Source organism: Vidua chalybeata, chromosome 6, assembly GCF_026979565.1.
Source record: "Vidua chalybeata isolate OUT-0048 chromosome 6, bVidCha1 merged haplotype, whole genome shotgun sequence".
NCBI lineage: Eukaryota > Metazoa > Chordata > Aves > Passeriformes > Viduidae > Vidua > Vidua chalybeata.
Window position 1 is genome coordinate 52,673,277 of NC_071535.1, and position 26,631 is coordinate 52,699,907.

Below are 26,631 nucleotides of genomic sequence, written 5' to 3' on the forward strand. Positions count from 1 at the left end.
AGTGCTTTTCCCTTAAGAAGGAGATGAGGGCATGGTATCAGTAAAGGGTTTTTCCTACTTCTGGCCTTCTGCTTTTCTTGCAGAGACACATATTCTCCCTTTTCCATCCTAGCACAACTAGATTTCCTGCTTTCTGAAACAGAGATTGATGATTCGGGGGATAGGTGCTGTCACAGCAGTCTCCTGGTGTCCAGCATTTACCCCTGGGGGGGAGGAAGCACTTTATGTCACCTTTAAATGCACCCCTGTCTCTTTGTCTGCAAGTATTTGAAATTTAACATTTGAATATATAAAAAGTTCCACATCAGACTGCTATGGGTTGTTGCTGATCCTGTCATCCTTTGCTCCCAACATGTTCCTTTTGGAAGTATTAAAATATCATTTAGAGGGAAAAAAATAGTTATCCATTTGAACCTAATGGTGGTGCAAATTCTATGGACCTAATCCTAAAATGTTCCATTTGCCCATTATCAGACAAAATTTGTGCTGCAGCCAGAATAGCTGCTAGTAAAGTCCAAGGTAAGGAAGCAAAAAGGGCCTTTGCATGGTATCCACAGATGTTTAATTCAGCCACGAGGTGAGATGTTCAGGGTCCAAGGCACACTCATGGGGACACAGCAGGTTTCTCTCTCCCAGGGGACTGGAGCGGGGAGGTTTACCTGGTTTCAGGGCAGTACAAGAGGGAGTGGCTCAGGAACATAGGAGCAGGGGAAGGAGCCAATGGGCTCTTAACAGCTCTTTGAGGGAAGCTTCTTGTGTCTCCCTAACCTAGGGGATGCTCCCTAGGGCATATGTGCCATTGAAAAAGAGAAAAACCTTGTCAGAAGCATTTATTTTTAGATAGCAATGAATTTCTTTCTTAGATGAGGAGAATCAACTGGAAAACAAATATAATTTGAGAAGATCTTTAGGCATTACAGGCATTAGACAATGAATAGGGGTGCTTTTCTGTAAGGGTTTGATATGACAAGTTAGAAATAATTTCCATTGTTTTTAAATTAGCTTCTGACATTTCCAGAGGTTTTGTCTCGGGTTTAAAAAGCACAAAGAAGAATACTGTCCTCAGAAAAGATCCTATCCTATGTAATTTTTTTCTTCTTTGCTTGCAATCAATCATTCTTTCAGTGATGCTCATCTTTGGTGCTGTTCCTTGGCTGCCAGATACTTCTTGCCATATGATACCCATGGCTGTAGCACACCATAAAATGATCATCCAATTTGCTAGGTGCAGTCATCTGTGGAAAGGGTCTGGAACATGGTATTTTGATTTGATTTAACGTGAAGAAGTGTGTTCTTCCTTTCCTCCATTGTTAAATGCTTTCCAAGAAGTCTTTGTGCCTTGTTTCTGGCTCTCCCAGCATACAGCAGTGTAGAAGGGATGGAGCTGCACAGCAGTACCTCATGGAGCTCTCTTGAATTGCTCCTCCTGGACACAGACTAGATAGAAAGAGGAACAAAGCTCTCATTTGGGGAACACCCAGCAATATTTTTGGTGTGTTTTATCCACCATTTAGACATTCACAGTCACTGAGTTTTTTTGGATTCAGACCTGAAATAACAGACATATCATTCAAACTGAGAGCCCAACTTTATTTTCAAGGGTTAATCATTTGAAGTTGATTCTTTTTGTGAGCAGTTTGCTATTCTTGAGACCCTTTCGTTCTATAAAAATGATTGCTTATATTCTGACCAAAACAAGAGAGAATTAGCACAAGGTTAATTATGTAATGTAATGACAAAGATATTAACCTGGCAACAGAGAAATGCCAGATCAGCAGAAATGATGAGTTAGAGCTGTTGCTTGAGAATATCTCCTACTCCATGGAATCTCTTGCTGTTAAACATGTTTTGTTCTACAGACTTGTTAACAAAGTCAAGATTAAGGAAAGTGACTCTAATCCACTGGTTTGGGCATTCATCTGGTGTATTCAAAAGCCATCTGTGTTTTTCAGCCCCACAGGCATAAAGGTTTCTGTTAGAATGGCAGGAGTGAATTATGGATGACTACAACACACTACCAAAAATTATATTAGCATATGCAATACAGAGAGGGATAAGTATAATTGCAGTAGCTGTACACAGCAAAGTGGGGGTGAGTCAAAAAACAGTGAGACAAATGCTATTTCTGCTGAATAATTTTTGTGTGCTTGGAGAAAGAGATTTCAGTCTTCCTTTGGTTTGTATAATCTTAATATTTACCTGGCATAATTTTTTGCCAAAACCCACTATGTAACACAGACGTGGGATTAATGATCAATTCACATTAAGCCACAGGTGAAATCTAGGATTCAACAATTCAGATTTTATATGCCCTGAAACACTTACAGACTGAATAAAAACCCTTTGCTTCTTTCACAGGGTAATATATTATGTTCTCAGTGATTGCAGGTTGGAATAGTAGATGATCAACAAGATTGCCACCACTATATGTTTGTCAGGGAGTGGAAAATAAACACATGACAAGAGGGAATTTTTTGAACCATAGTAGAAAAGTATCTTAGTGCAGTTCTCAGTCTAGAGTATGTATAGCTGCTGCCCTGCCAGCAGAGAGAGTTTCATCTGAATGGAAATAACTCTGACTTTTTGAGGCTTTTATTTAAGTTATTGAGTTATTGAGTTATATTAAGTTATTGAGACATATTTAAGTAGTTCTAAAAAGAAATCTTCAACTTTTAGTTTAAGCTTCAGATAAGTTGATTGCAAGCACCTCTGTGTACATAATGTCCAGGAATATTCACCAACACTTTCTTTGGAAAGGTATTACTGGCTGGGGGTCTGTGTACAAATCACGAACGGGACGGGACTGCTGAGGAACGCGTCTCAAGCTGTTTGTTTTCCAGCATCAGTCTCATTACATGGTTATGACAATGGGAAGATGCCAGCAGCTCACATCCCAGGCAGCAGACCAAGAACTTAATGTTACAACTTACTTTAAAAACTTTTTGACCAATCACACAAAGCAAAAGCATATTGACACTAGTTCTATCCAACCACTATAAGCACACGTAACCTTTGGTTAAAACAATGCTTGCTTATTTCGAATACAATACCTGCTTGTAAGCCTTAAAACACAATGCACAGAGCTCCATTATTAAGCTTAGAACTTCCTAATATCTTGCTAGATATACTTTTCTGTAACTTAAGGAGTTATTTTAGCCAAGTGTTAATACACTGACCATTGTTCTCTTTGTCCTTACTTTCTACTTGTATAATTTTTCTGCTGACAAATCTTAGGTCTACTGCTTAGCTCTAATCACAGTTCTGCTGTCTCTGAGGCCTGCTCTTTGCAATTTGCCCAAAACCCTCTGATTTTAAGGATTCCCACTGAAAGGGAAAGCCATTTTGTCAGCAGCAATACAACTTTTGAATACTGACTACATCTAAATGAGAGACTTAGGGGTTATGGCAATTAACAAATGCTGCTGCTGATGTAAACTTGATGCACTTTTGCTTTTCTAAAATTTCTGTTTATCAGCATATTAAAGGAAGCTGATGTCTATACATAGTTCTGTAAATGCTCTAGTGTCTGGGTCAGTTTATTAAACTTATGACCTTTCCTGTCTCCATTGTCCTAGCCTCTCTCTGTTTTTCTCAGAAAAAAAAAAAAAAAAAAAAAAGATTCAGTCTTATCAGTGCTTAACTTTGTGTTTAGTTACTTGTTAGCTAGCCTTGTGTTTTGTATTTTAATACCAAGACTACCACTTAGATTGCATAACTACCTGTGTCTAATTCACCCTGTTTTTATATTTCCCAGAATGCTTCTATTGTTTCTACATCCTGCTTATACAGGAATGTTCCCTGGTTTCTTTGAGCTGGAAGAAGATTATTCATGAGCTAAAAGGTGATAGAAATCTTCTTTTTCATCTTTCCTTCTCTCTTCACCTCACAGCCACTATGATATATTAGTGGAGTGATTCTGTGAATATCAAGTGTAGAAGTTGTGGGGTTCAGCCCTAGTGCTTCCTTCTCAGAGTAATCCAGCTGTACATAGTAATCTTGATGAAATTAATTGCTTACTGGAGCAAGAGCTGTGTGCAGTGCAGGGCTCTAGGTTGTGTCACAGCACTACAGTTACTATTCATTCTGTAAATTAATCTGCTGTATTCTGTTAACAATGGAAACTAAATGTATCATGCTAAAATCAAATCAATGCCATCCGGATCAGTCACCAGGGGTCTCTTGATCCCTTTCTATCAAGGCTTTTGTTATTCAGACATTCCCCACAAGCTGGTTCTACTCAATAACAACCAATAAAGTAATCAACCCTTAAAAATTTCCCCAGGGAATAATTTAAAATTGAACAGGGAGTAATATATCTTGTAGTGTCAATAATGCTCAAAATGTTAATTTGGTTGATGCTACTATGTGCCTCCTCAAGTCATATTCCAAATGCTGTTCTGGGAAGATGACTTCTACTTGAAATCACTCTGTTGCTCTCTGCCTGCAGCACCAGTTTCAAATCTGTGGCAAGGGCTATCTGAGATAGGCTGTATAATGAAAGACTGTTCTGTGACCTGACTGCTTTCTCTACCTTTTAAATCTAACTACTGATAGTGATTTTCTTAAATTAAAATCAGATGGCAAGGATGAATATGCTGATAAGATGTTCTCAGATAGCTGACTGATAGAGTCCCTACATGCAGCAGAAATGTGTCCATCTTCTGAACATAGCATGAGTCTGATTTACTAAGCAAAGCTGGTTTAGCACCAGTATCAATAATGTAATTTTCTTTATTATATAAACTGGGTAGAAAAAGATTTTACAATGCAAGTTTAGTCTATTAAGGACATTTCTGTGAATAAATTATATTAGATGTTCTTTTAATTCTTGTTAATACAGTTTTTTTTTTTCACAGATGTCATTTTTGGGCATTAGAAAATATTTTTTTACCCTGCTGTTGTGAAAGAAGAACTGCAAGTACTGACATCATTAAACATTTTGAGAAATTTGTTCTGTTCTTTTTATAATAAGGGAAAGCAGTCCTGCCAAAATGAAAACTTTCCAGTAACTTAAATACTTGTTTAACTGTATTATTTCTTAGGTGCTTGATATCATCCTATATAAACTAATGAAGGGACTATTTCTGAAATTCCAATTGCATAGTTATACTCTATAATCATGCTTTTATTTTTTTCATTTGTTAAAAAAAAATCTATCTACAGTGGACACAAACTGACAACTTTATATGTGACTACTAAAATGTGTTTTCAATATAAATTTGTGGATGAGATAACAAATGCTAAAAACTTCTGATTACGAGATGTACATTTTAGGGTTTGGTTGGGCACCAGAGCAGACTAGGATTGGTGCATTATTTTTACAATGAGGGTGATGAAGCCCTGGTACAAGTTGTCCAGGAGCTGTGGATGCTCCATCCCTGGAAGTGCTCGAGGCAAGGTTGAATGAGGCTTGGAGCAACCTGGTCTAGTGGAAGATGTCCCTGTCTGTGGCAGGGCATTGGAATGAGATGAGTTTTAACATATCCAACCCAAGCTATTCTATAATTCTATGTCCCAGGCTGGCCTCAGCCCATCCCCATCCCCATTGCATGGAGGTGCCCGATGCCCAAGGCTGGGGCTGCCCCAGTGCCCTGCTTCTGGCTGGGATGGTGGGACTGGGCCAGCTGCCAAGGATCCCCATCGGGCACCCCAGCCGTAGCCATGCAGACAGAAGAGATGTTAAACTCCTCTCCTCGCAAGCAAAACACTGGAGCAAGGAAACACCATTTGCAGGAGTGTGTGTGAGCGTGGTGCCAGCTCTGCCGCAGCTGGGTGAACACTGCCGTGGTTGGCACAGGCACCTGTGGTCATGCACCTGGTGATGGACACGCTGCTCTGGGAGCCACTGGAAAACACAGAGGGGGCAAAGACATGGGAAAACATGCACAGATGTCATGGTTTAACTCCAGCTGGCAATGAAGTACCACAGAGCTCTGACTCACTTCTCCCTCCAAACCTGTTTGGATGAGCAGAATTAGGAAAAAAGCAGTGAAACCGGTGGGTTCACTTTAATAACTGAAACAAAGTAAAATACAATGTATTATGTAATAATAATAATAATAGTAAAAATAGTGATTAAAGGGGGATGGGGAAGAGAGAGCTAAAACCCAAGAAAGACAAGTGATACACAATAGCTTTACTCATTACCTGCTGATCGATGCCAAACTCATCCCCAAACCACAGCCAGCCCCACTCCCAGGTAACTCCCCAGTTTATATAGTGGGCATGGTGTGAAGTAGCCTCGTGGCTAGTTCACGTCAGCTGTCCTGGCCATGTTCCCTACAGGCTGCTTGTGAAAAGATGAGACGCTGAGAAGTCCTTGACTTACGTTAAGCCCTACTTAGCAACAATAACAGCATCGGTGTGTTATTAGCATTACCCTCATGCTGAATCCAAAACATAGCCGTCTACAGCTACTAGGAAGAAAATTAAGTCTATCCCAGCCGAAACCGACACAAAATAAAAAGCGAAAGCACCGAAAACACCTCGGTGAGTTTACCGCTCTTTGACGGTGGGTGAGTCGCGGTGAGCGCCGAGCCGGCAGGGGGCGCTGTCAGCCCGCGCTCCGTGCTGGGAAAAGGCCTCGCGCTGAGGCGGTGGGAGCGCTGTGGGACACCGTGAGGGGGCTGTTCCTGTGGGACACTGTCCATGGGACACCGTGAGGGGGCTGTTCCTGTGGGACACTGTCCATGGGACACCGTGAGGGGGCTGTTCCTGTGGGACACTGTCCGTGGGACACCGTGAGGGGGCTGTTCCTGTGGGACACTGTCCGTGGGACACCGTGAGGGGGCTGTTCCTGTGGGACACTGTCCGTGGGACACCGTGAGGGGGCTGTTCCTGTGGGACACTGTCCATGGGACACCGTGAGGGGGCTGTTCCTGTGGGACACTGTCCATGGGACACCGTGAGGGGGCTGTTCCTGTGGGACACTGTCCATGGTCCTAATAATTCAGCATTTCAGATCTAGATCACCAATAGTAGTGCCCTTTCTAGACAGTGTGCTGGGACAGTTTCTACCCTGAGTCATCTTCATCTGCAGCTGGATGAAATATAGCTTAACTTCAAACAAGAGAGAGGCTGATTTACAGCAGGCAGAAGTGTTGCTATATATTTCATATATATTGCTTAGTACCTGTGTAGGTAGTGATCTATCTTAAATGGTTTATAACTAGGATTACTACAGATACATATTTCTTTTTCCAAATCTTAATGTGTTTTCTTTGTCATCACCATGACTCTTAAGTAATTTTCATCATGTACCAATATATGTAATGCCAAATCATATATTCCTAGTGAGTATCCAGCCTGGCCTTGAACGCTTCCAGGGATGAGGCATCCACAACTTCTCTGGACAACCTGTTCTAGTGTCTCATCACCCTCAGAGTAATGAATTTCTTCCTAATTCCTAATATGTAAATTAAACCTACTGTCTTTTAGTCTGAATCCATTCCCCCTTGTCACTACCCTTGTAAAGAGTCTCTCTTCATCTTTCTTGAAGGCTCCCTTCAAGTTCTAGAAGGCCACAATGAGGTCACCCCAAAGCCTCTTCTCCAGGCTGAACAAACCCAAAACCCAATTCTCTCAGCCTTTCCTTGTAGGAGAGGTGCTTCATCCTTCTGATCATTGTGGTGGCCTCCTCTGGACTCACTCCAACAGGCCCTTGTTATTCCTGTGCTGGAACCCCAGAGCTGGCTGTAGCACTCGAGGTACGCTTGCAGTTCCTCAGAGAGTATGGGTTGTAATGAGGTGGATGTCTGACTTAATTTTTAAATGTATTGACTGGGGCAAAAAAAATCATGAAATCTATCTTCAGCTAATAATTCCCATTAGTTTCAGAAGAAAAAGCACCAATATGGAGAAGTGGTTAGGGGATTTGCTGAGAGATGGAGTAGGTAGTTCTCTTTGCAGCTCTGTGTTGGGTCAAGAAAGAAATGCTAGTGAGTTTTTTGGGGAAAGAAACTAGAAATGATGAATCCGAGGCGTAAAAGATGAGCAAGAAAGAGGAATCTGATCTGGTGTGGGCACTGAAAATGCAGACAGAAAAACCTTGAACAGTCTGTCAGTTAGAGTTCAGCACTTGGTTCTTGTTATATAAAGGCAATAAAAATATCTTACCAACTCATTCCTGCAAAAAGTACAGACAGCCTGTAAACCTGATCAGTATTGCAAGAACCTCTTGTATGATCCTAGAAAAGAGCTTATTAGAGCTTGGTGCACATTACTGGCCAGGTTGGGGGAGAGGAGGTCCAGCCACAGTGGTGCAGTAAGTATCTTGTAAAATAACCAAAGGAGACATGAGGGCCTGAGGTCACCCATCTGGATGACCCAGCTACCTGGAAGAGGGATATCAGGCTCATACAATCATGCCATCTTCATCCTGGATGTGCCACATCTCCATAACCCCAGGAGGTTGACTGATTTCTTTGCTCCGACTTGGCACCTGGGAGATAACTGGCATGCACACAATGAATGTGACCTGTGGGATCCAGACCAGTTGAGAAATCAGCTGAACTCCTTTTTCAGGTCACTCTGTCAGCAGAATGACACTGGCTTTAGAAAAGTAAACCTTAACTTAAAATTGTGTAACTGCAAATTGAATTGCACCCACTGCTGTGATGAGTGTAGGTGTTTTTTTTCCATACAGGCATAAAAATTGATATTTATCTCTAATGGTAAGTGTACAGGCTATCACAATATTTATTTTATTTCCAAGTGTGGTGGCTTTTCTCCTGTCACCTGAGGTAGTCCATTTTCTGCATAAACAGACTATCACTCCAGATTCTGTACTTTTGTGTTAGTCAGCAAAGTTTTTTTTAAGATGTGCATGACAACAATTGTGTTGCTACAAATGTGAGTACATAGGCAGCATAAGGCATTTTTTTAAGGTATACATTTATCTTAAAATCTCTTTGGTGAATACAAACAAAGCAAAAGATCCTTGAGCCTCCCTCGTATTGAGGTGATCTGTATGTTGCATCCTTTGAGACATTTGTCACTGTCTGGTGAAATGACCCTGTATACCAAAGAAAATATTTATTTTCAGACATTTTTTCACTGCCATAGTTTTGAAAGATGGCAAAAAATTGAAGTGCTGAGAATCATAACATGTTAGTCTAACTGTTGAGCAAAATTATTTCATTTATTCTAGTGTGAAGTAACCAGGATTCTGATTTTGTGTGATGATTTACACTCAGCTGTAATGTGGCTTGTTACAAAATTGCTCTAATAAGAGTTGCAAATATCTACCAAGGAGAAGAGAGTAATTAGAAATAATTGAAAAAAACCCCAACCCTGTGTATATGTATGTAGATCCTAGAGTGCAAATAACCTGCGCCTGGACAACCTCTCCTGAGTGTTCCACCAAGTTCAGGGGCCCAATTAAATGGTAGAAGATGCTATCATATTTCTGGGAAGCCAGCTGTTCTGTAGCATTACTCAAGGGAACCCATTTAGGGGTAAAGGTATTATAAACATTACTCCAGCAGTGGGCTTCTAGTGATAAAATTTTTCCTTTAGTAGCCAAGGGTAATCTTCCTTTCAAATGAAAACTCCTGATGTCAGACGTTTCTTTTAGCAACAAGATAAATTAAAATTATGTGGGTTTTGTCTGAACTTTATCCTTCTGATAAACCAGTGGTTTATCCTATAGTTTTTTGAGCAGCTTTTTAAGGAATGTTTTAATAGGATACAATTTTGTTATTTTCTTATGTATTTTAGGAATTTAGGAATCATTTTATGTAATCAAGGTTTTCTTTTTTTCAGTGAATGAAGCAAATAGTAAAAGAGAATGGATATGCTCCTATTAATTTTCTGTTAATTTCCAGGAAAACAGCTATCATAGGAAGAGTTTGACTTGTCATCTGGAGCAAGTTGCCTTGCTATGTATTCCTATCTATAGATATAGCATAAAGAAATGATAATAATTTAGATAAGGCATGTAACTTTTAGACAGCTAAAGCTTAGCCTGACTTCTAATTGTTGCTTTAAAAGAATCATTCTTATTGTTCAAAATCCTTGATTTCTTTCAATTGCGTGTGATAGAAATCTATTTAAATCAACCTCTTTTCATGTTCTTGTTTTAGCAGCTGAAGAGCTGCTATTTGTCAATCCCTTTCACTAGCAGTGTCAGTATAAATTCTTTTATGCCTGTATTGATGGTGTCAGATGGTAGCTGTCAGACTCATGGGTTTGGGGGTGCTAAAACTTCATGTGGGAACCATAGGAAGTGGGAGATTTTCAGGGAAGAGAAATCCACCAAGGGTTTCTATATGTGTGCAGAGATGATATTTTGATCTGGAAATAGTGAACGTACTTGAAGTACAGTGCAATTTCCTTGTTTTAAAGTCCTTCCCTAGCATCATCTTTTGGCATTTGCATCCTGGGATACAGGATCTTTTTTATGTAACACTGGGGCACATTCATGTGTTTAAAGAAATCAGGCCTTTTCGAACATCAAAACAGCTCTAGACATGACTATTGGTCCAGTAAGGACAAAAATTGAAGGCCTGGAATTTTTACCTGAGAAAACTGATTCCCAGGAGATTTGGGGAGACCAATTCTTGACAGATTCATGGGGAAATAAATGTTTGCTCCTTTTGCATGGGCTGCTAGCCCCACAAGCCATCTGTTGATAAACTGCTTCTGAGGAATGCTCTTCATAATTCTCTCTCCTGCAGCCTAGGTATATTCCTTTTCCAAAGGGCTGACCTCATTGGGGGCTTTGTGGAAAGCATAGGACAGTGTAGGAAATGCCTGGTAGGTAATAAGCTTGTTCCCCCTTTGCTTGGAATCGTAGATCAAAGGCTTCTGTAATTTTCACAGGCAGAAATACTTTGCTAGTACAGAGATCCATCTAATTAAATTAAGTAGGTGCTTCACAGTGTGCACATACTCCTACAGATGTCCCCCTGAATCCAGCACGCAGGCATGTTTAGAGGCTGGAATTATATATAGAGGAGCATTTGTCTTTCTTGTTTAGAGATGCTGAACACTTTAATGGACCTCTTTAGAACTCCTTTAGAACTCCTTTTTTTTAGAACTCCTTTTTGAAACATTGTGGAAAAAACCCTAGTGCATATTGTTGAAATGACAGAATTTCAAAACTGTTTTTGTTCTATGTGCATGCACTTCACAAGGATAAAATAGAAACAAGTTTAACAAATATGACTTTATATATCAGCTATGAAAATTAATGTGTTTAAATGCTCTGGGTGACTTAATAGACAAATATAAGGAGTTCCTAAATGCATCAATTTCCTTTCAAAATCCTTGCTGTTATAATTGTGTTACTAAAAGTAATGCCCACATCCCTGCTATGGATTTAAAATATCCATAGTGCTTACTTAGAGGTTATTAATGCACTTATCTTTAAGCTTCTGATTTTTATAGCTCTCACCAGTTCAGATGGGCTTTCATTACCTCCATGGAGCAAGACTGTTCAGGTCAGGTGTTTTGGGTGATCTGGTTTTGTGTGCTGTACACAAAGTAAAGGTATAGGCAAGGTATTCATGTGTCTCTCAGAGAGAGGTCAACAACAGTGAAAAAGCAGAGGAGCATATGAAAAGAATGTATGCTGCTCTCAGCCTGCCACCATCACCTCATTTGAAATTGTTGCTATGAAGGACACCTTTAGTAGCGTTTTTGTGAACAAATTTCTTCTTAAAGGGATTCCTTAGGTGCCTTAATTGAAAAATATTTTTAAAAAGACAGATAAATGCATGGAGATCTGTTACTCGATATCAAATACGCTGGATAAACAATGATATGGTGTACTCAAAACTAATCCTAGAATTGGTAGCTAAGATACCTTGAACATCCAACAGTAGTGCTCACTGCAGATAAAACACGGTGATGCCTGGTACTGGTGATTTTTAAGGTCGTTTGTGAAGTTATGTACTTTTGCTTATACAACAGTTGTCATAGGTGTCTTTTAGCTAAAGAGTTCCTTTCATCATCTTGGTCATCATCAAAGAGGGAGTTGAATTTGGGAGGGGAGGTTTTCAAAGATGAAAGTACTGTCAGCTGACGCACACTATTCCAGTATTACATATTTCTTGTCTTGTCCACAACAGAGAACATTCATCCTAAACCTCAACCCTTCCCTGGCAGCCAGTTTCCCTGGTAACAAAGCCAATGATCCACTGAGTGAGACCAGGGTAACTATGGAGCCATACTACTGACTTAATTTGAGGCTAAATTCTGATGTACCTGGAAATAGAACTGGTGTTAGTAGCATTACACGATCTCTTGCTGGAATCTTTTTTCATCTCAGATAGCTAATCCATGACCAGTGCACCAAATAAAGCCCCACCCCACACTATGCCTCCTCCTGGGTTCAGGCCCCTGGCTGTCTTCTCTGTCAAGTGATTAAAATGCAAGGCATATCCCCTGATATGAAAAGATTTGTCTGTGTTCCTGAATCATTGCCATGTTGCCCCAGGATAAGGCTTTTTAGCATGTCTGAAAGAGGGTGTGTGTCTCTTCTGCTAACTAGGACATGTTAGATGAAGATTTCTCTCAGAAGTACCTTAATTCCCCTCAATATTTTTTTTCTGGAGAGCCAATCCCCTTATAATCCTATTGAAATTAGAGTTATATTAAACGAAAGTTAAATTAAGGCATATCTTAACAGAGTTTCAGTGAGGATTACAGCACCAAAATTTGAGAGACCAACAAATCATGTCCTCCTGCCATGTTATCACCTGGATGCTTACCCAGGCTGCAGGCATGCCTTGCAGCTGCCCTTGCCATATGTCCATATAATGCCTTTATTGAATTCTCTATCCCTTACAGAGATCCCTTAGATGGTAGTCTTTCATTTCTTACCCTCCATTCTCTCAGCTCTGAATTAGAGGAACATTGGTTCAGCTCTTCTTTTTATGATTCTTTGCTTGCTTTTTCACCTGCTTTTTGTAGCACTGTCTAAATACTATTTAGCTTCATGTCATCCATGACTGAATTGAAGTTGCTCTCTTCAATCCAGGATGCTCAAGAGGGAATAGCCAAATAATAAAGCAGCACACGATCTGTGTTTAGCAGTTGAGTTTGTTTCACTTGTAATCTCTAGCTGCTTTTTCATGATGCTGCTAACAAACATCAGCACTAATTGAGCATTATTTCTTGTGGGGTTTTGGTAGGCCAACTATTTGGAGTTTATAGTACTATTTAAGTCAACTTTGTTTGTACAAATGTTCAAGTTCTATCTTGACTCAACACTGCACTCAATAAAAGCCAAAATTAGAAATACTTGTAATTAAAACATCATCATTGTCATCTAAATTGCTGCCCACCTGAATCAGGCTGAAGTGCACAATGTGTTGCTATGCAGAGATAGAGTTTCAGACTCTGCAAGTTCAAACATTTCTACATACTTCTGTATCAGATGCACTCATTTGGTTGCTTAAAGTTTGCTTCTCCACACTGTAACAGCTGGAGACTTGCTTTGCTTTAAAGAACATAAAATAATTGGGAAAAGTATCTGGAGTTCACACACACACATGAAATTCTGCCATGCTCTCAAGGCACCCAGCCAACACCAGAATGGCTGCCACGGCATCTCAATGCCCTGACTCTTCCCCTGCTTGCCAAAATTAGGCTTGCATGAGTGCCAACATCTGGTGTAAGCCATACTGTACTTTGGATCTGTGCCTTGTCACCACCTGGAAGAAAGACTATAAATTAAAGCCTGGAGCTGAAAGGCATTTGCTTTTGTGAGCTGTAGGGAACATAACATTTCTGTTTGTGTCTGCTGCTCTGAGTATTTCACATTAAATAATAAACTGAGAGGACTGCATGTATCTAAATCTAAACTAACTACTTAATGATGGAACTTTTTATAAATTAGTCAACAGCAGCTAGCAGTCAAACCTAATGGCAGCAGATGGACTTCATGGTGTCTATTCCAAACCCTTTGCTACTCTGCTAGTCCCTCCAGATTCCACTCTTGTTGCAATCTCTTTGTTTTAAAAAAGCACAGTTGCCTTCTTTCTCCTAATATTTGCTCAGCTGCTTTACCCAGAGGGTTGTATTGCAAGGGATTACAAAGGCTTAGTCTGCAGCTGGACCACTGAGTCCTCACTGCCTTTGTTGTCCCTCCAGCATACTGGCTCTTGAAGCAAACATCCAGCTTCTCACCTGTATTTTCAAATTAGATGAAGGATTTTCTCAGCACTGGTTTTCTTTTTTGGGAGGTTTCTCATTTGTCCTCTGTAGTTGCATCTACATTGCCAACTGCCCTAGAATGCCAAGTCCCTTCATCATGGCCTGGTATCTTCCCTTTCTCTGAGTTGCGTCCTTTACAACAGAGTAGGTAATAATAGAAAGCAGGCCCTGACATGCTATCATTTACCCTGCCTGCAAGTATGAAACATGGACTCTGCAGCTTCTCTTACTTCACTGTTCATTTTTGGGCTTGGTTTGGGGATTTTTGGTCAGTGAGGTTTCTTTCTTTTTCTTGATCACTCAATGGCTAGAATTTTTGTACGCTAGCTTGCTGTGTCTCTGTCCATGGGTTAGTTGTCTGTCCATTGGCAGCAGCATTCAGGAATAGTTGGCACTTGCAGCTCCCTGAGCATGACAGTCACTCAGCTGCTGGCTCTGAGCTGCTGTTCTTGCCCTGCCTCTGGCCACAGTGCTGCCTGCTGTGCTTAGGGCTCTTTTTCAGCTACCCATTTGTGAATCTATTTCATAGGCTGGGGTCCCTGTTCACCTATGGTTTTGGTGTCTACTAGCAATGACTTCTGTAATGCGCTGTGTCATGCTACCATAGTTTTCCTGCATCTTGTAATGTGCCTTTGTAGTTCCACTCATGCAGCAGGTTTACTCCAGCTCCCAAGGAGGAAGGTTCACGTGTCATGAAGATTGGTTGCTTATGTTTTTGGGATAATGTACTGAAGTCCCTCCAGGAGGCTGGGCAGGAGGTTTTCCTGGCTGTCAGACTTTGGGTTGTCCTTAGTACCAACCCTGAGTTGAGACTACCCCGGTACTTTGTGGGTGAATAAGGGAAGATACCAGTGAGAGCCTCTCACACTTGTTCTCACCATTTGAATTCTGCTGTTGGCTTACTGCCTGAACCCAGTCTGGTGGTTGTCCTGGATCTTACAAATGGGATTCAGGGTTTTTCTATTACATTTGTTGTCCAGTTCTAATTCAGGTGGCCTGCGTGGCTCCTTATCTCAGTGCCTTATGACATTTGTTGACAAGACAGTGTTAGTAACAAACACAAATCATGTGACATCAGACAGCAATATATGAACTTGAATGCTTATTTCCCATGTTAAAAAATAGACGAATATAATGTAGTTTCTGTCAAACTATCCTCTGAGCTTTTTGGAAGCATTCTGGGCATGAAGAAGCTGTATATAATCTGCTGTTCCTTCCGTGTGCCAGGAGAAATCAGACATTATTCCAGAATATCCAGAATAAAGTCTTGAAGTCCAATAGTAGACTGCAGCTGTGAACATTTTGCTGTGGCACCCTGAAAAATAGAGTATGCCCCTTATAATCTTAGTGTGCCTCAGGGATAAGAGTAGTGCAAATGGAATCATCAAACCAAAAGACATACGCTCCCAAGACTCTTCTTATTCCCTGGGGAAGCTCCTCTCCCTCAAAACCAGCTAATGAGAAGTTAACTCTCAAGTAGGTCACTTCAGTTACTGCCATACCGTGGACAGCTCCAAACTAGATCAGATACAGGGTGAAAGATTTAATTTGTTTAGTAATTCATTTTACGAGGCTCTGCAGCAAATGAGTACATTAAAATTGGTTTTATAAAATAAAAAAAAACGCACAGTATTTTGCTGATTTTGCTAAAATAAATCAAAGCATAACAAAATTCAGATAGGATTAAGCATGAAAAACTGCTACGCCATTTTAAAATAATTTGGTACAACACAGAAAAAAATAAGGCAGATTATTTCTCTTGTTCTTGCAATAAATAGAACAACTTCTGTGAGTCTCAGACTTGAAACATTTCTAAAGTATCAGATATAAGCAAATGGATGGGAATGCTTTACTGGCATTTGCAAGTAGATGTTGTGCTCTCCTCATTTACAGAATCTCCTCAGATGTTGTACTTCAAGCCCTCTCTGGATATTTGATTCTGTGAACAGCTGCTGAACATTCAGATTGATTGCTTTTCCTTCACATACTACTGAAGAGTTCATTTATTCCGCTGCAGTCTGGTGGGATTTATATTTGAGTACTATCCTGAGCCTGTGTTCCAGCCCAAAGCTCTTCAAAGTGCATCCACGCTGCTCAGACTTGGCCCTGTGCTCAACAGCAGACCTTAGGAGACCTCGGGGGTCCAGAAGAGGCATATGCTGAGAGCACTGAATGAATATCTTTGGAGTGCAGAGAGTGTGGACAGGTCTGTTCCAGTCTGGTAGCAGCATTGGATGGTCAGTGTTGGGCTCCTTCATCCATCAGCATAGCACACAGATGGTAAAGCACTCAAATGTAAGGTGTTCTTCTGCCAACAGAGGGGAAAAGCCAGGCACAACCAAGGATGTTGCTGTCCTTTATTATTCAATCTGAGTACTAATACTCAATGACAGGCCCTGCTGAGCCTCTGGATGCAGACTAAATATTGATGCCTTAAAGACCTAGAAATAAAGCAACACATTTTGGAGACCATATTCGTATAGGATGTAATCTAAAGGCTGGTCTTTATTGGAGGCCACCAAGGGGCAGATATAGAAAGCGACCACCCCCTTGTGGGGTGAATACAGTTTTATAAGTTTAGCAAATTAGCATAATTGACAAAAATCCCCAATTACAGACATAAGTGGTGAGGTAATTCCCCCTTTTGGCTCCACCTCTTACTGTAGCCTCCATTTAGGGAGGAACTAAACTTTGTTTGTGAAAGGTGTCTCAAAGAGCTAGCTTCAACCTTGGCTCCCAGGAAGAACCCACATAGGTTAGAGGCCCTGGATGCCCTGGCTTGGAGCCTCTGGATTGTGCTTTGTCTTTCTACCTATCAGGGTAGGGAGAAGTACGGGGGCTAGCTAGGAGCTATATAACTACATAGCAATAGACCTATGAATATATATGAAGGAAATAGAAAAGCAAAAATCATTCTGGCATCAATATGATTGTTGGGGCAGCAAGCTCAGCAACTCATGTTTGTAGACAACACGTGCCTTCACTACCCCCTCAGAGGCAGCACCCAACAGGCACGTTCCTAAGTTCCTGAGTTCACCAGGCCAGATCTTCATGGAATCTTGGTATGGTTTGAGTTGGAAGATCATCTTGTTCCAAGTCCCTGGCATAGACAGGGACATGTTATACTAGACCAGGTTGCTCAGTGCCCTGTCCCAGCTGATCTTGAGAATTTCCAGAGACAGAGCATTCACAGCTTCTCTGGGCATGTGTCTTCCCATTGCTTCAGTAATTGCTGTCTTCACTGTGGTTCAATAATTTAAAAACTGGGAAACGGTATTCACTACTTTCCCAAGATCTTCATGCCAGAATGAGGATTTCTTTTAAAAGTAATTCTAAAATAATTAATCACAATTTTCTTTTCCTTTTACATTTATTTTTCCTTAGTTTTAAAGTTAATGATGCAACATTTAAGATAAAGGGTGTTAGGCAATATCCTAAAGAACTTCTTCAGCCCCATCCAGCTGGTGCTTGGTTGTAAAAAGCAATGCTGCATTTCATTTAATTTTAGAGCTGAACAGAAGCCCCTGTAACTGTCCTAGGGACTGGGTCAACTGACTTGTATGTCTAGAGCAGTCATGGAAAGGTACCAGTCTAGATATAAAACTGTATAAAAAAATGAGGCAGCTGCAATAATTACATAGCACTTCCCTTTTCTTATGACAAAGTCTCACTTTAGATGAAGGAAGAAACTGGATTTTCTACCAAGATGAGTGGAAGTGCAGTAAGACCTCGGTGCCAGTACTGCCCAACTGCAGGAAGGGCTGGGCTCAGCTGTCCTGGCTGGTGTTGGAGATCCCTGCTCAGGAGAGGAGCGTGCTTTGGGCTTTGCATCAGTGCCTGCCTGACCAGAAAGAGGCCACTTCTTGGGGATGACTGCCCCCTCCATCAAGGAAAAGGTCCATGAGGTTGGAGCTTCTCTGGTGGTATAGATGGAGGTCACAGGAGTGTGGGCTGTAGGCTGTAAAAATGATTCTACAAACCCAGTAAAAACTGGGAATGCCTCTGTGAAATTTATTTTGTCAGTCTAAATTTCAGTTAGTTCTAAATTACTGATTATTCATCAGTCTAGTTCTAAATTACAACAGATTAAAGATGACTCAGAGATCCTAGGCCCACACAATTTCACATTGTGATTCTTGCCCAGAGTTTACCTGAGGACCTGGTATTTTGCACTCTGGCAGACTCAAAGTTCATGGACACCCTCTGATGCTCTGCTCTGCCCATTGGTTTTGACAGAGTCACACCAGAATAAAATTTTTCTGAAAGGATGAGCAAAGCTACTAAACACAGAGTGGGGACTGAAACTGGGAGTTGATGGTGTTCTATAAAATGATTCTGTACTGGTTGCAGTAGGTTCAGTACTTGTTTTAACACTGTTAGAAGGGAGCAGGTCTTTTGCCCTGGATTTTGTTGCAGGGCAACACCAAGTATGGGTTTATTCATCCTCTAAGAGGCATCAAAGAAGTGCAGCGCCACTATTTGTTGTCTTTAGTGTGGTTTTGCCTCTAATTTGACACACATGGTTCGTGTGGGATGGTGCCTTGTCCCATTCCTGTCCTGTGCTGCCCCAGTTCTTTGCTGTGTGGGACAATCCTGGGGGTTTGCTGGAGCTTATGGTCTCTTTCACGTTTTTCAACAGGTTAAAGCCAAGTGGAAACGTCCTTATATGTGTATTAGTACCTGGACTGAAGTTGGGTCATCTTGGCCTTCTGCATTTCGTTGTCTTCATGTTCTGAGTAAGTCCAGCAGGATGTAGGCTACAAAAAAGAAAGGAGGGGAAAGGTGTAAAGAGAGCTCTTTTGGCATTTGAAACAGCACATCTGAACTTTTCATTGTCTGATTTTCTCCCTCTAACCCAGTCTCCATCCTCTCTTGGAATAATTTGGATTATGTTTTTTTTTCCCCCATCCAATCCCCTCAGTGTTTTGGTTTTTAGTTTTTTTCTGCATTTTTTTGTTTGTTGGCTTTGGTGTTTTTTTTACTTGATTTTTTTTCCTTATAAAAGCTGGGACAATTTACCTCAAATACTTGAAGCAAAGATGAATCCAGTTTTTAAGAACTCACAGGGGTCTGTTTTTAAGAAACACAGGGGGCTCGTGTTTGCACAGGGCAGAAAGTCCCCAAGCAGATGTTGCTGCTCCTCCAGAAATGTGCATGGATATTGAGAAGTGTAGCTCTTTGTAGCTTCCTCCCAAACGGCAACTGCTAAGTAAGGTGCCCTTAACTGTAGTCTTTTAGTAGCCAAAACCATAAAGTGGAAAATGGGGAGCTGAAGGGTCTCAGTGACCTCCAAGAGGCCCAGAGGAGGACGGCACTGTGGTGAGAGGTGATGGATGACATCAGAGTCCTGCTGGGGCCAAGACTCTGCTAAAACTTCATGTGATGTAAAGAGATGGAAGACACCTTCCACCAACTTCATAACAGTTTTCTAAGGAAAAGCAGCTGCCTCTTGCCCTTCCCTCCTAAAATAAAACAGGGCTGCTTCCTGTTTTGCATTGTTGACATCACATTTTAAATGGTGCTGTTTGTTGGGGGAAGTAGAGGGGGAGATGCATGGGGGTCACCATTCTTGCTCTTCACGTGTTCCTCTCAGAGGGTACTGCCTGCAAGCTGCACTCAGGGCAAGTATGTAATGTAAATCTTCTAGTGGGTTCCTCCCACTCCAACTCCTTCCAAATGAAACTGGATCTGGAGAGCCTCTGAAAGCAGCTGGGATGTTACAGTTCAGCAGAAACTGACCTTGGGCCACCCCAAGGGATAGAACTGGTACTTCTGTACCCTCAAATGATCCCAAGGAGCCAAGTGGGGGATGATAAATTATAGTAGGGCCTAATTTTTGAGCCCCACGGGAGCCCAAAGGTCTTTTTGGGTATCAAGATGATCTCAGCAGATGTCCTGAAGCACATTTGGACCCCAAGTAACTTCAAGAGACACTGTGGGCTCACAGGGACATCTCAGGGGACTTCTGAGAAAGAAATACAGCACAGGATGGACCTGAGCTGATCTGCAGAGTTCGATTTGGTGCATGGACATCTGGAACTGACCTCTAGGAGCTCATATGGTAACCCCAAAACAACATGCACAGCATGTGTGTCTGGGGGCAAAAGAAGTCAACAGTTAGGACATGGGCATCATCTGTGGTTGCTAATAAGCACAGAGAGTTGCTTGAGATCACCAATTAATAGATGGAGTTACTAGAGGTCACCTTTACTCTAAAATTTTGGCTCATGGTCAACCGAAGTCACTAATTATCACACAGAGTTACCCCTGTACCCAAAATTTCAGCTTGGGCTCATCTGAGATCACCAATTATCACATAGGGTTACTAGACGTGAGCTGTATCCCAAAATTTTGGCTCATGGTCACCTGAGATCACTAATCATCACATAAAGTTATTAGAGAGAAATATTATGCCAAAATTTCAGTTTGTGGTCATCTGAGACCAACCAGTCACTGGCTCTTTGGGGTATCAGCTGAGGTCACCAAATTAACAGACATTTAATTAAATTAATTTATAACAACAAGAGTCTCTGCTGAGCGTTGTTCAAAGACATAAAGGAGAGTTACTGCTGGGGACAGTGTCAAACACATAAAACCACAAAACTTATTTTATACCATGGTTATTAATTTCAAAAATTGCAGACATGTTCACTATCTCTCCAGCTGCTCCCATCCATCACTTCCATGAGGCCATCCCTTCCAGTCATCCAACACTATCTTAACAGTGTATTTTCAACTGCAGTATGATGTGAAAGCAAATGCCTGATTTTTTCCTACAAAAATAAGGGCAGGAAAAACAGATAGGAATTAATACTTATAATCTTAGGGAGAATTATTTTTCCCAACCATCTACCTCCTTAACCATGCTCTGTTTAACAAAATGTGCTTCCTAAACTTCATTGCCTACTGTGCACTAAGAACACAAGACACTATACAGGTGTCATAGGTGCTGTGTTTTAAGCAGGGGAAAACATGGCAGATATCTGCCATCTATGCAATACTACATACAGAGCTCTTCTCTGTAGCACAGAATTCAAACCACATTTTTCAACCATAAAAAAGAAAGCCAAACCTTGCTGTGTTCAGACCTTCTTGTCTTTAGCCAGGGTTTAGCAGATACATTGGAGATGATTCAATTTCAGTGAAACTGTGCAGAGATGCAGCGCAAACAGGAGCCCTCTTCACTGCCTCAAGGCAGAAGTGGATGCAACAAGGAGAATAATGGTCTGTCTGGAAGGACAAAATTGTTTGATCAGATCAAAAACATTTTTCAGGAGAAAACTCAGAAACCAGGGAACAAAAATAAAAATTCCTTTTTTAATCATCCAAAATGTGCTGAGCTCAGCTTGGACTTTAAAAGGAACAAGTAAGTTGCTAACACTGCAACCAAGACTAGGTATGATTCACGCTAGGTACGATTCTTCACACCTTCAGTTAACCACAGCATGTTCATTTGTGTCAGCTGAGACACAGACGGGCCTCCAGCCTACAAACTGCAAATCCCATAAGGAGCTGCTGCTTAAACTAGTTTAGTGCTGAATTAATTAATTGTCGATGGTAAATAACGACTGAAGTAATGCAGCGATTTATGTAACATTTAAAGTCACACCTGCACTCATATTGGGCAGGTCGGAGTGTACAGCAATTCAGTGATTCTGGATTTGTATCTTTGGCATCCTCAGTCATGAGGATAACCTGACTCTTTCCATGATGACATACTCTACTTGCCAACCCACAGCCCTTCCAGTGAAATCCTGCTGCACAGTAGCAAAATTTGACACGCCAGCGAGAACACAGCTGCTCACAGAAACAAGGTTTAATGCTCATCCAATACATGGATTCTACCTTCCACTTGCCCTCTATTTCATTCACAGCTCCCTTCTTTTTGCACTGTTCTCCAGCTTCTTTCCTTGGAAACCAAGCCCCTCCACTTCCTCTTCTACTTTGGGCCAGCAAATTCCTGCAGTGGGAACAGGGGCCTAGATATGAAAAAAAATTCCCCCCAAAGGAGGGAGTTATCTCCTGGTGCTGTGCTAACGAAGGGCTGTGGCTGATAGAATTGTAATGCTTAAATAAAAGCAGAAAAGACATGGAACCATGTGCCATGGGGAACTGGGTTGCTTTATAGAAATAAAAGGGATGAATAGGTGAGACAGTCTCTCATCACTAGACATGACTTCACTTCTAGACCCTCCTCCTCCCTCCCAGCAATGACACTGGCTTTCTATCATAGCATTTCATGCATTTCAAAGGGCCAATAGCATAAAAGGATTCCAAAAATAGGTTACAGCCTGAAACCAAAAAGCAGCTGTTTCATTAGCAACAAGAGAAGCAGAAGGGGAAAGAATTGTAGGACAGAGCTCCCTAAGTGTGCCAAATGACTTGCATTTCATGTATTTTATGCTATCTAACAGACATTCTTCTAGAATCAGGACACATTTCAGATGTACAGGAACTGATATAGCTGGAACGTGCTGTGTGTGCTCCTTTCTCCTTACACCAAGAAGGATTACTGAGAATCAGAGTCTTGGGACATGACTATCAGCACTCCCTTTTATAGGACATCCTACAGGATCATCTTGCACTGGAACAGGAAGCTTGCATCACTGCTTCCTGTGTTCTGAGTAACAGCTGGACACATACTCTGAACTTGTGCTTACAAAGTATCACTGTCACAAGGTAGATCCTCTGCCTCCTACACATCCCTGGACTTCTCCCATAGAGAAGAAATCCTATCCATGAAGATCAACATTCGCCCTTTATCCAAAGCCTCTGCAATTCATCACAGGCAAAGTTCATCATCTGTCTTGGAATGGCAGCCTGGAATCAAAATGCAAATGGTGAGCAGAACGAAGAGTGATTCAGTGTCCTCAGACTAGCCAGGATTCACTGTGTTAGGTGGCAAGAGAGGATACAGAAACTCCTCCTATGTGTGTAAGTACACAGATATTCCAGTTTAGAACAGGTACAGGATTCAGACTGAGTTTAGAGATGGCAGATCTCAGAGCTCATGACATCATTAGACAGCTGGTATGCATATTCAGGTCAGAACTGAGATGAAAATAAATATCCAGCAGATTTGTACACCACTGACACTATATGATGTGAAGAGGGATGAAACAAGTAGAAGATAAATCCTTCTGATTAAAAAGCAAGGGCAGGAAGAGAGATGTACCAATATTCAAGCTACAAGCAAGGCTTGGAAATGAGAAATTCAATCCTAGTTCTATTAGACAGCTGAATTGATCACAAATGCCACATTTCTCAGTCTTCATAAAACCCACCCCTAGGGCCAACTCACCCTGAGACTGTCATAGCAGAGACCCCCCTGTAAGAGCACTCAGTGGTGGGACAGCTGATCTTCCCAGAATTTTGCCAGGCAGGGTGTGGGCAGCCAGCAGCCACTGATGGCTTGTGTCCTGTCATGACCTCAAGGAGTGCAGCTCCTCGAGTAGCCAGAGGCTCAGAGATGTGCCACACATGAGTTCTGTTCCCATGGAAAACATCATGAGACCACATCAGCTGTGGGAAAACGGTGTGGGAGACAAAGCAGTCTCTCATCATTCTTGTACTTCATCCCTACTGACATGCTTTGCTGCCTGCACCTGGTCCCTGCACATGGACCCCCACTGGGGAATTCCTGCTCCTTTCATCAGCTTAGGAATGCTCAGCAGGACCCAGCCTTCCCTATTGCTGCCTCTCCAGCCCCACAGCAAGCTCTGGGTACGACGTGGGAGGCAGAGGTGTGTGGGTCACACGCAGGGATCTGTTATTCCAGGTCCCACAGCAGTGACTACTGAGGTGCAGCGGACATTCCTGCATCTGTGCAAGGGAGCTTAGTTTCAGCAAAAGGTAAGGAAAGTCAGCAGCCTCAGAGGAGTTACAGAGAATTACCAGGTCTAGCTGCATCAAGAGCAGTCCAGACAGACAGCCATAAGGAAAAGGAGGGTTGGGGTAGGGCAAGGGAGGCGAAGGAATTTGTCAATAAAACAGCAGATAATTGAGAGGGAAAGCAACTGAAACTCCTTTTCTTTTTCCAGATAAATGGAGCTTGTTACAGATGGAGACCATACTGCTCCTAGACAAGGACCAATGATACTTTTGACAGTACAAAATGACCACGGCCAATTCAAGTGTTCAGCTGCCAAAGTCATACCTGAAAATATGCTGCTCTCTGGGCAAAGAAAGCAGAAGTGCTTTCTGCACTGCCTCTCTCACTGTTTGCCTCAGTTTTAGCCTTGGAAGACACCCAGTGCTTTAAAGACCTAGGCAGATGGGGTAGAACTAATCCAAATAAATCAATTAAGAGGTCCACATCTGAGCTACTTGGATTAGACTCTCTCCTGAATTGTTAATGGACATCATACAATTCATCATGCACTAAAATAGAGAGCTAAAATAGGACAGGTGACTCATGCCTAAAAATAGATAATCACTTCCATTAAGTAATAAGGGAAGCCTGGAGTGCCCAGTTCAGCTGCAAATGTATATGCATCACAGGTGTCTTTTTTCTGCAAGCAGTATTCTTAATAACACATTGTGAAAGACCGGGGGCTCATAAAAACACTACTGTGGGAAATCAAATTACATTCTCTTAATTTGAGCCCACTCACCATCACTATATGAAGCTGACATCCCTGATAAAAGCGGTCTTTGTTTGATATTTTGAGCAATAAAAGAATTTTCCCAATCTTGAAGGGGCCTGGCTAAGCCACACATCCTTATTATCCAAGCTCTGGTGCAATATTATGACCTTCCTTGCCACATCTGCTGATTTACATAATTGTCCCTCACCAGGTGACAAATTTCACTCTTCTCTTTGTCAAAGAGAATTTAGCTTTTAGAAGCAGTGAGGTATCACACTTCCCAAATAGATGCTATTTTTCTTAATGTTTTGCAAGCACTGCAGAGACAGTGCAAGCAATGACTCAGCTCCGTAACACCTACCTAAAAATGGAGGGAAAAGGGGTTAACCAATGTGTACATAAATGTATCCAACAAAAGCAACTGGCTGCCTGGGCTTTGGGCAATCTGTCAGAGATGAGTGCTCCCTCCCACTGTCTTGTGATCTTCTTTTCTTTATTATTAATAGTGATATTTATTGTTATTATTTTGTAGGAAAGGGTTTAATCTTATTTTACGTATGTTTTTAGTCTGTTTATTGTTCTCCACGTTTGTCCTTCAGGGAGGAAGAAGAAATGTTTCAAAACACACTGAAAGACTATGGCTCATACCCACCTCATGTACACAAATTCAGTATACAAAAGACCAGGAAAAAATACTGTTGCTAAGCACATGAACCCTCTTTTATCTGAAACAGAGTAAAAGACACTGCTTCTGACTCTGAATGTTCCACCGTGCAAACAAATTCTGTAATGTGACATATTAGCTAGAAGGTGCAGTGTTCTCTCTCTGTTGTTGTACCCAATTCTTGGTTGCATTTTGAAATAAACATCATAGTTTGAAATATGGGTTAGCAGAATCTTCCAATCAAATTTTTAATTCTTTTATTTCATTATACTGGTGAAGCAAACAGGTGTATTTCTCTTCCTCACTGGTACCCTGCAGCAGATGGTTCAGAGAAGCTATTTCATTCAAATAACCCCACTAATTTCACATTCTGTTTACAACTTGCATATGGCAAGAGGAGCACCTCACCTCACAGACTTCCAGCATGCTGTACCAGTCAAAATGAGGGCAGTGTGTTTTCATGAAATCTTATTCCTCCAGTCTCCATCAGAATACAGAATATTTGGGGCTTCTTTTTGCAGCGCCCAACCCTTCAACAGTGATTCAGTGCAAGCAATACTGACCTTCCCAGAGCTGAGCCTACCTGGGGGTCATCCAGGGTCTTGCCTACGTGTCTATCTTCTCCTGACATCAGCCTGGCTCTTGATCTTCTGCTTCCCAAATCAGCTACAGGAGGTAGGAGGGATGGGGCTCCCCATGTGAGTGGTACAAGTCAGCACCAGAAATGGTAGAAATGCCTCTTATCCCCAGTTGCCTCAGGACTTTCTGAAGGTTATGTCATGTTGCTTTGACTTCTCACAAAAAAGGTATTTTCAACATTGCTCCATTCATCACTCATTTTACAACATTCAAATAAACCAGAGGAGGACTCTTAACATTTAAGAATTCATTTAGAAATACATGACTTTCATCTATTTTATCTATGGAATCATGAAATGCTGTAAAATTTGCCATTTTTTACACAGACACCCCCTGAAGAAGTTCACTGCTGTGATTTAATTGAGTTCCCCATCAGCTTAGGACAATGTGTAAAAAGCTAACTTAGCTGGACAATCTACAAAATATTGCTTTGAAAATCATTATCATTCCTCTGCATTTTTAAATTATGACCCTACCTTATCACAAGGTCTTCTAATAGCCAGAATTCATAAAAGATGGGAATGTTTTTCCTAAGTAAATTTATATATTTTTGTTACAAATTTTTATTTTAATTATAGATTT

General features: G+C 41.4%; 1 protein-coding gene and 2 long non-coding RNA genes across 4 annotated transcripts; 1 reads left to right on the forward strand and 2 right to left on the reverse strand.

The window, feature by feature from the left end:
- Positions 1–799: 799 nt before the first annotated feature.
- LOC128790069 (uncharacterized protein DKFZp434B061-like) lies at positions 800–6,933 on the reverse strand. The gene is made up of 2 exons (XM_053946520.1): positions 6,500–6,933; positions 800–1,437 (listed from the first exon to the last, which is right to left on the reverse strand). Exons 1-2 carry the CDS (start codon positions 6,894–6,896, stop codon positions 1,400–1,402), a joined length of 435 nt encoding a protein of 144 aa, XP_053802495.1. The 5' UTR covers positions 6,897–6,933; the 3' UTR covers positions 800–1,399.
- Positions 6,934–15,957: 9,024 nt separating this feature from the next.
- On the forward strand, positions 15,958–25,642 carry LOC128789581 (uncharacterized). The gene is made up of 4 exons (XR_008431457.1): positions 15,958–16,440; positions 17,826–18,065; positions 18,800–18,896; positions 24,201–25,642. It is a non-coding gene; the product is annotated as an uncharacterized LOC128789581 (long non-coding RNA).
- On the reverse strand, positions 18,841–23,227 carry LOC128789580 (uncharacterized). 2 transcript variants are annotated; one of them, XR_008431456.1, is made up of 4 exons: positions 22,821–23,227; positions 22,006–22,120; positions 21,233–21,390; positions 18,841–18,917 (listed from the first exon to the last, which is right to left on the reverse strand). It is a non-coding gene; the product is annotated as an uncharacterized LOC128789580 (long non-coding RNA). The 2 variants fall into 2 exon arrangements; XR_008431455.1 differs by lacking the exon at positions 22,821–23,227 and having other exon boundaries at positions 22,006–22,240.
- Positions 25,643–26,631: the final 989 nt, after the last annotated feature.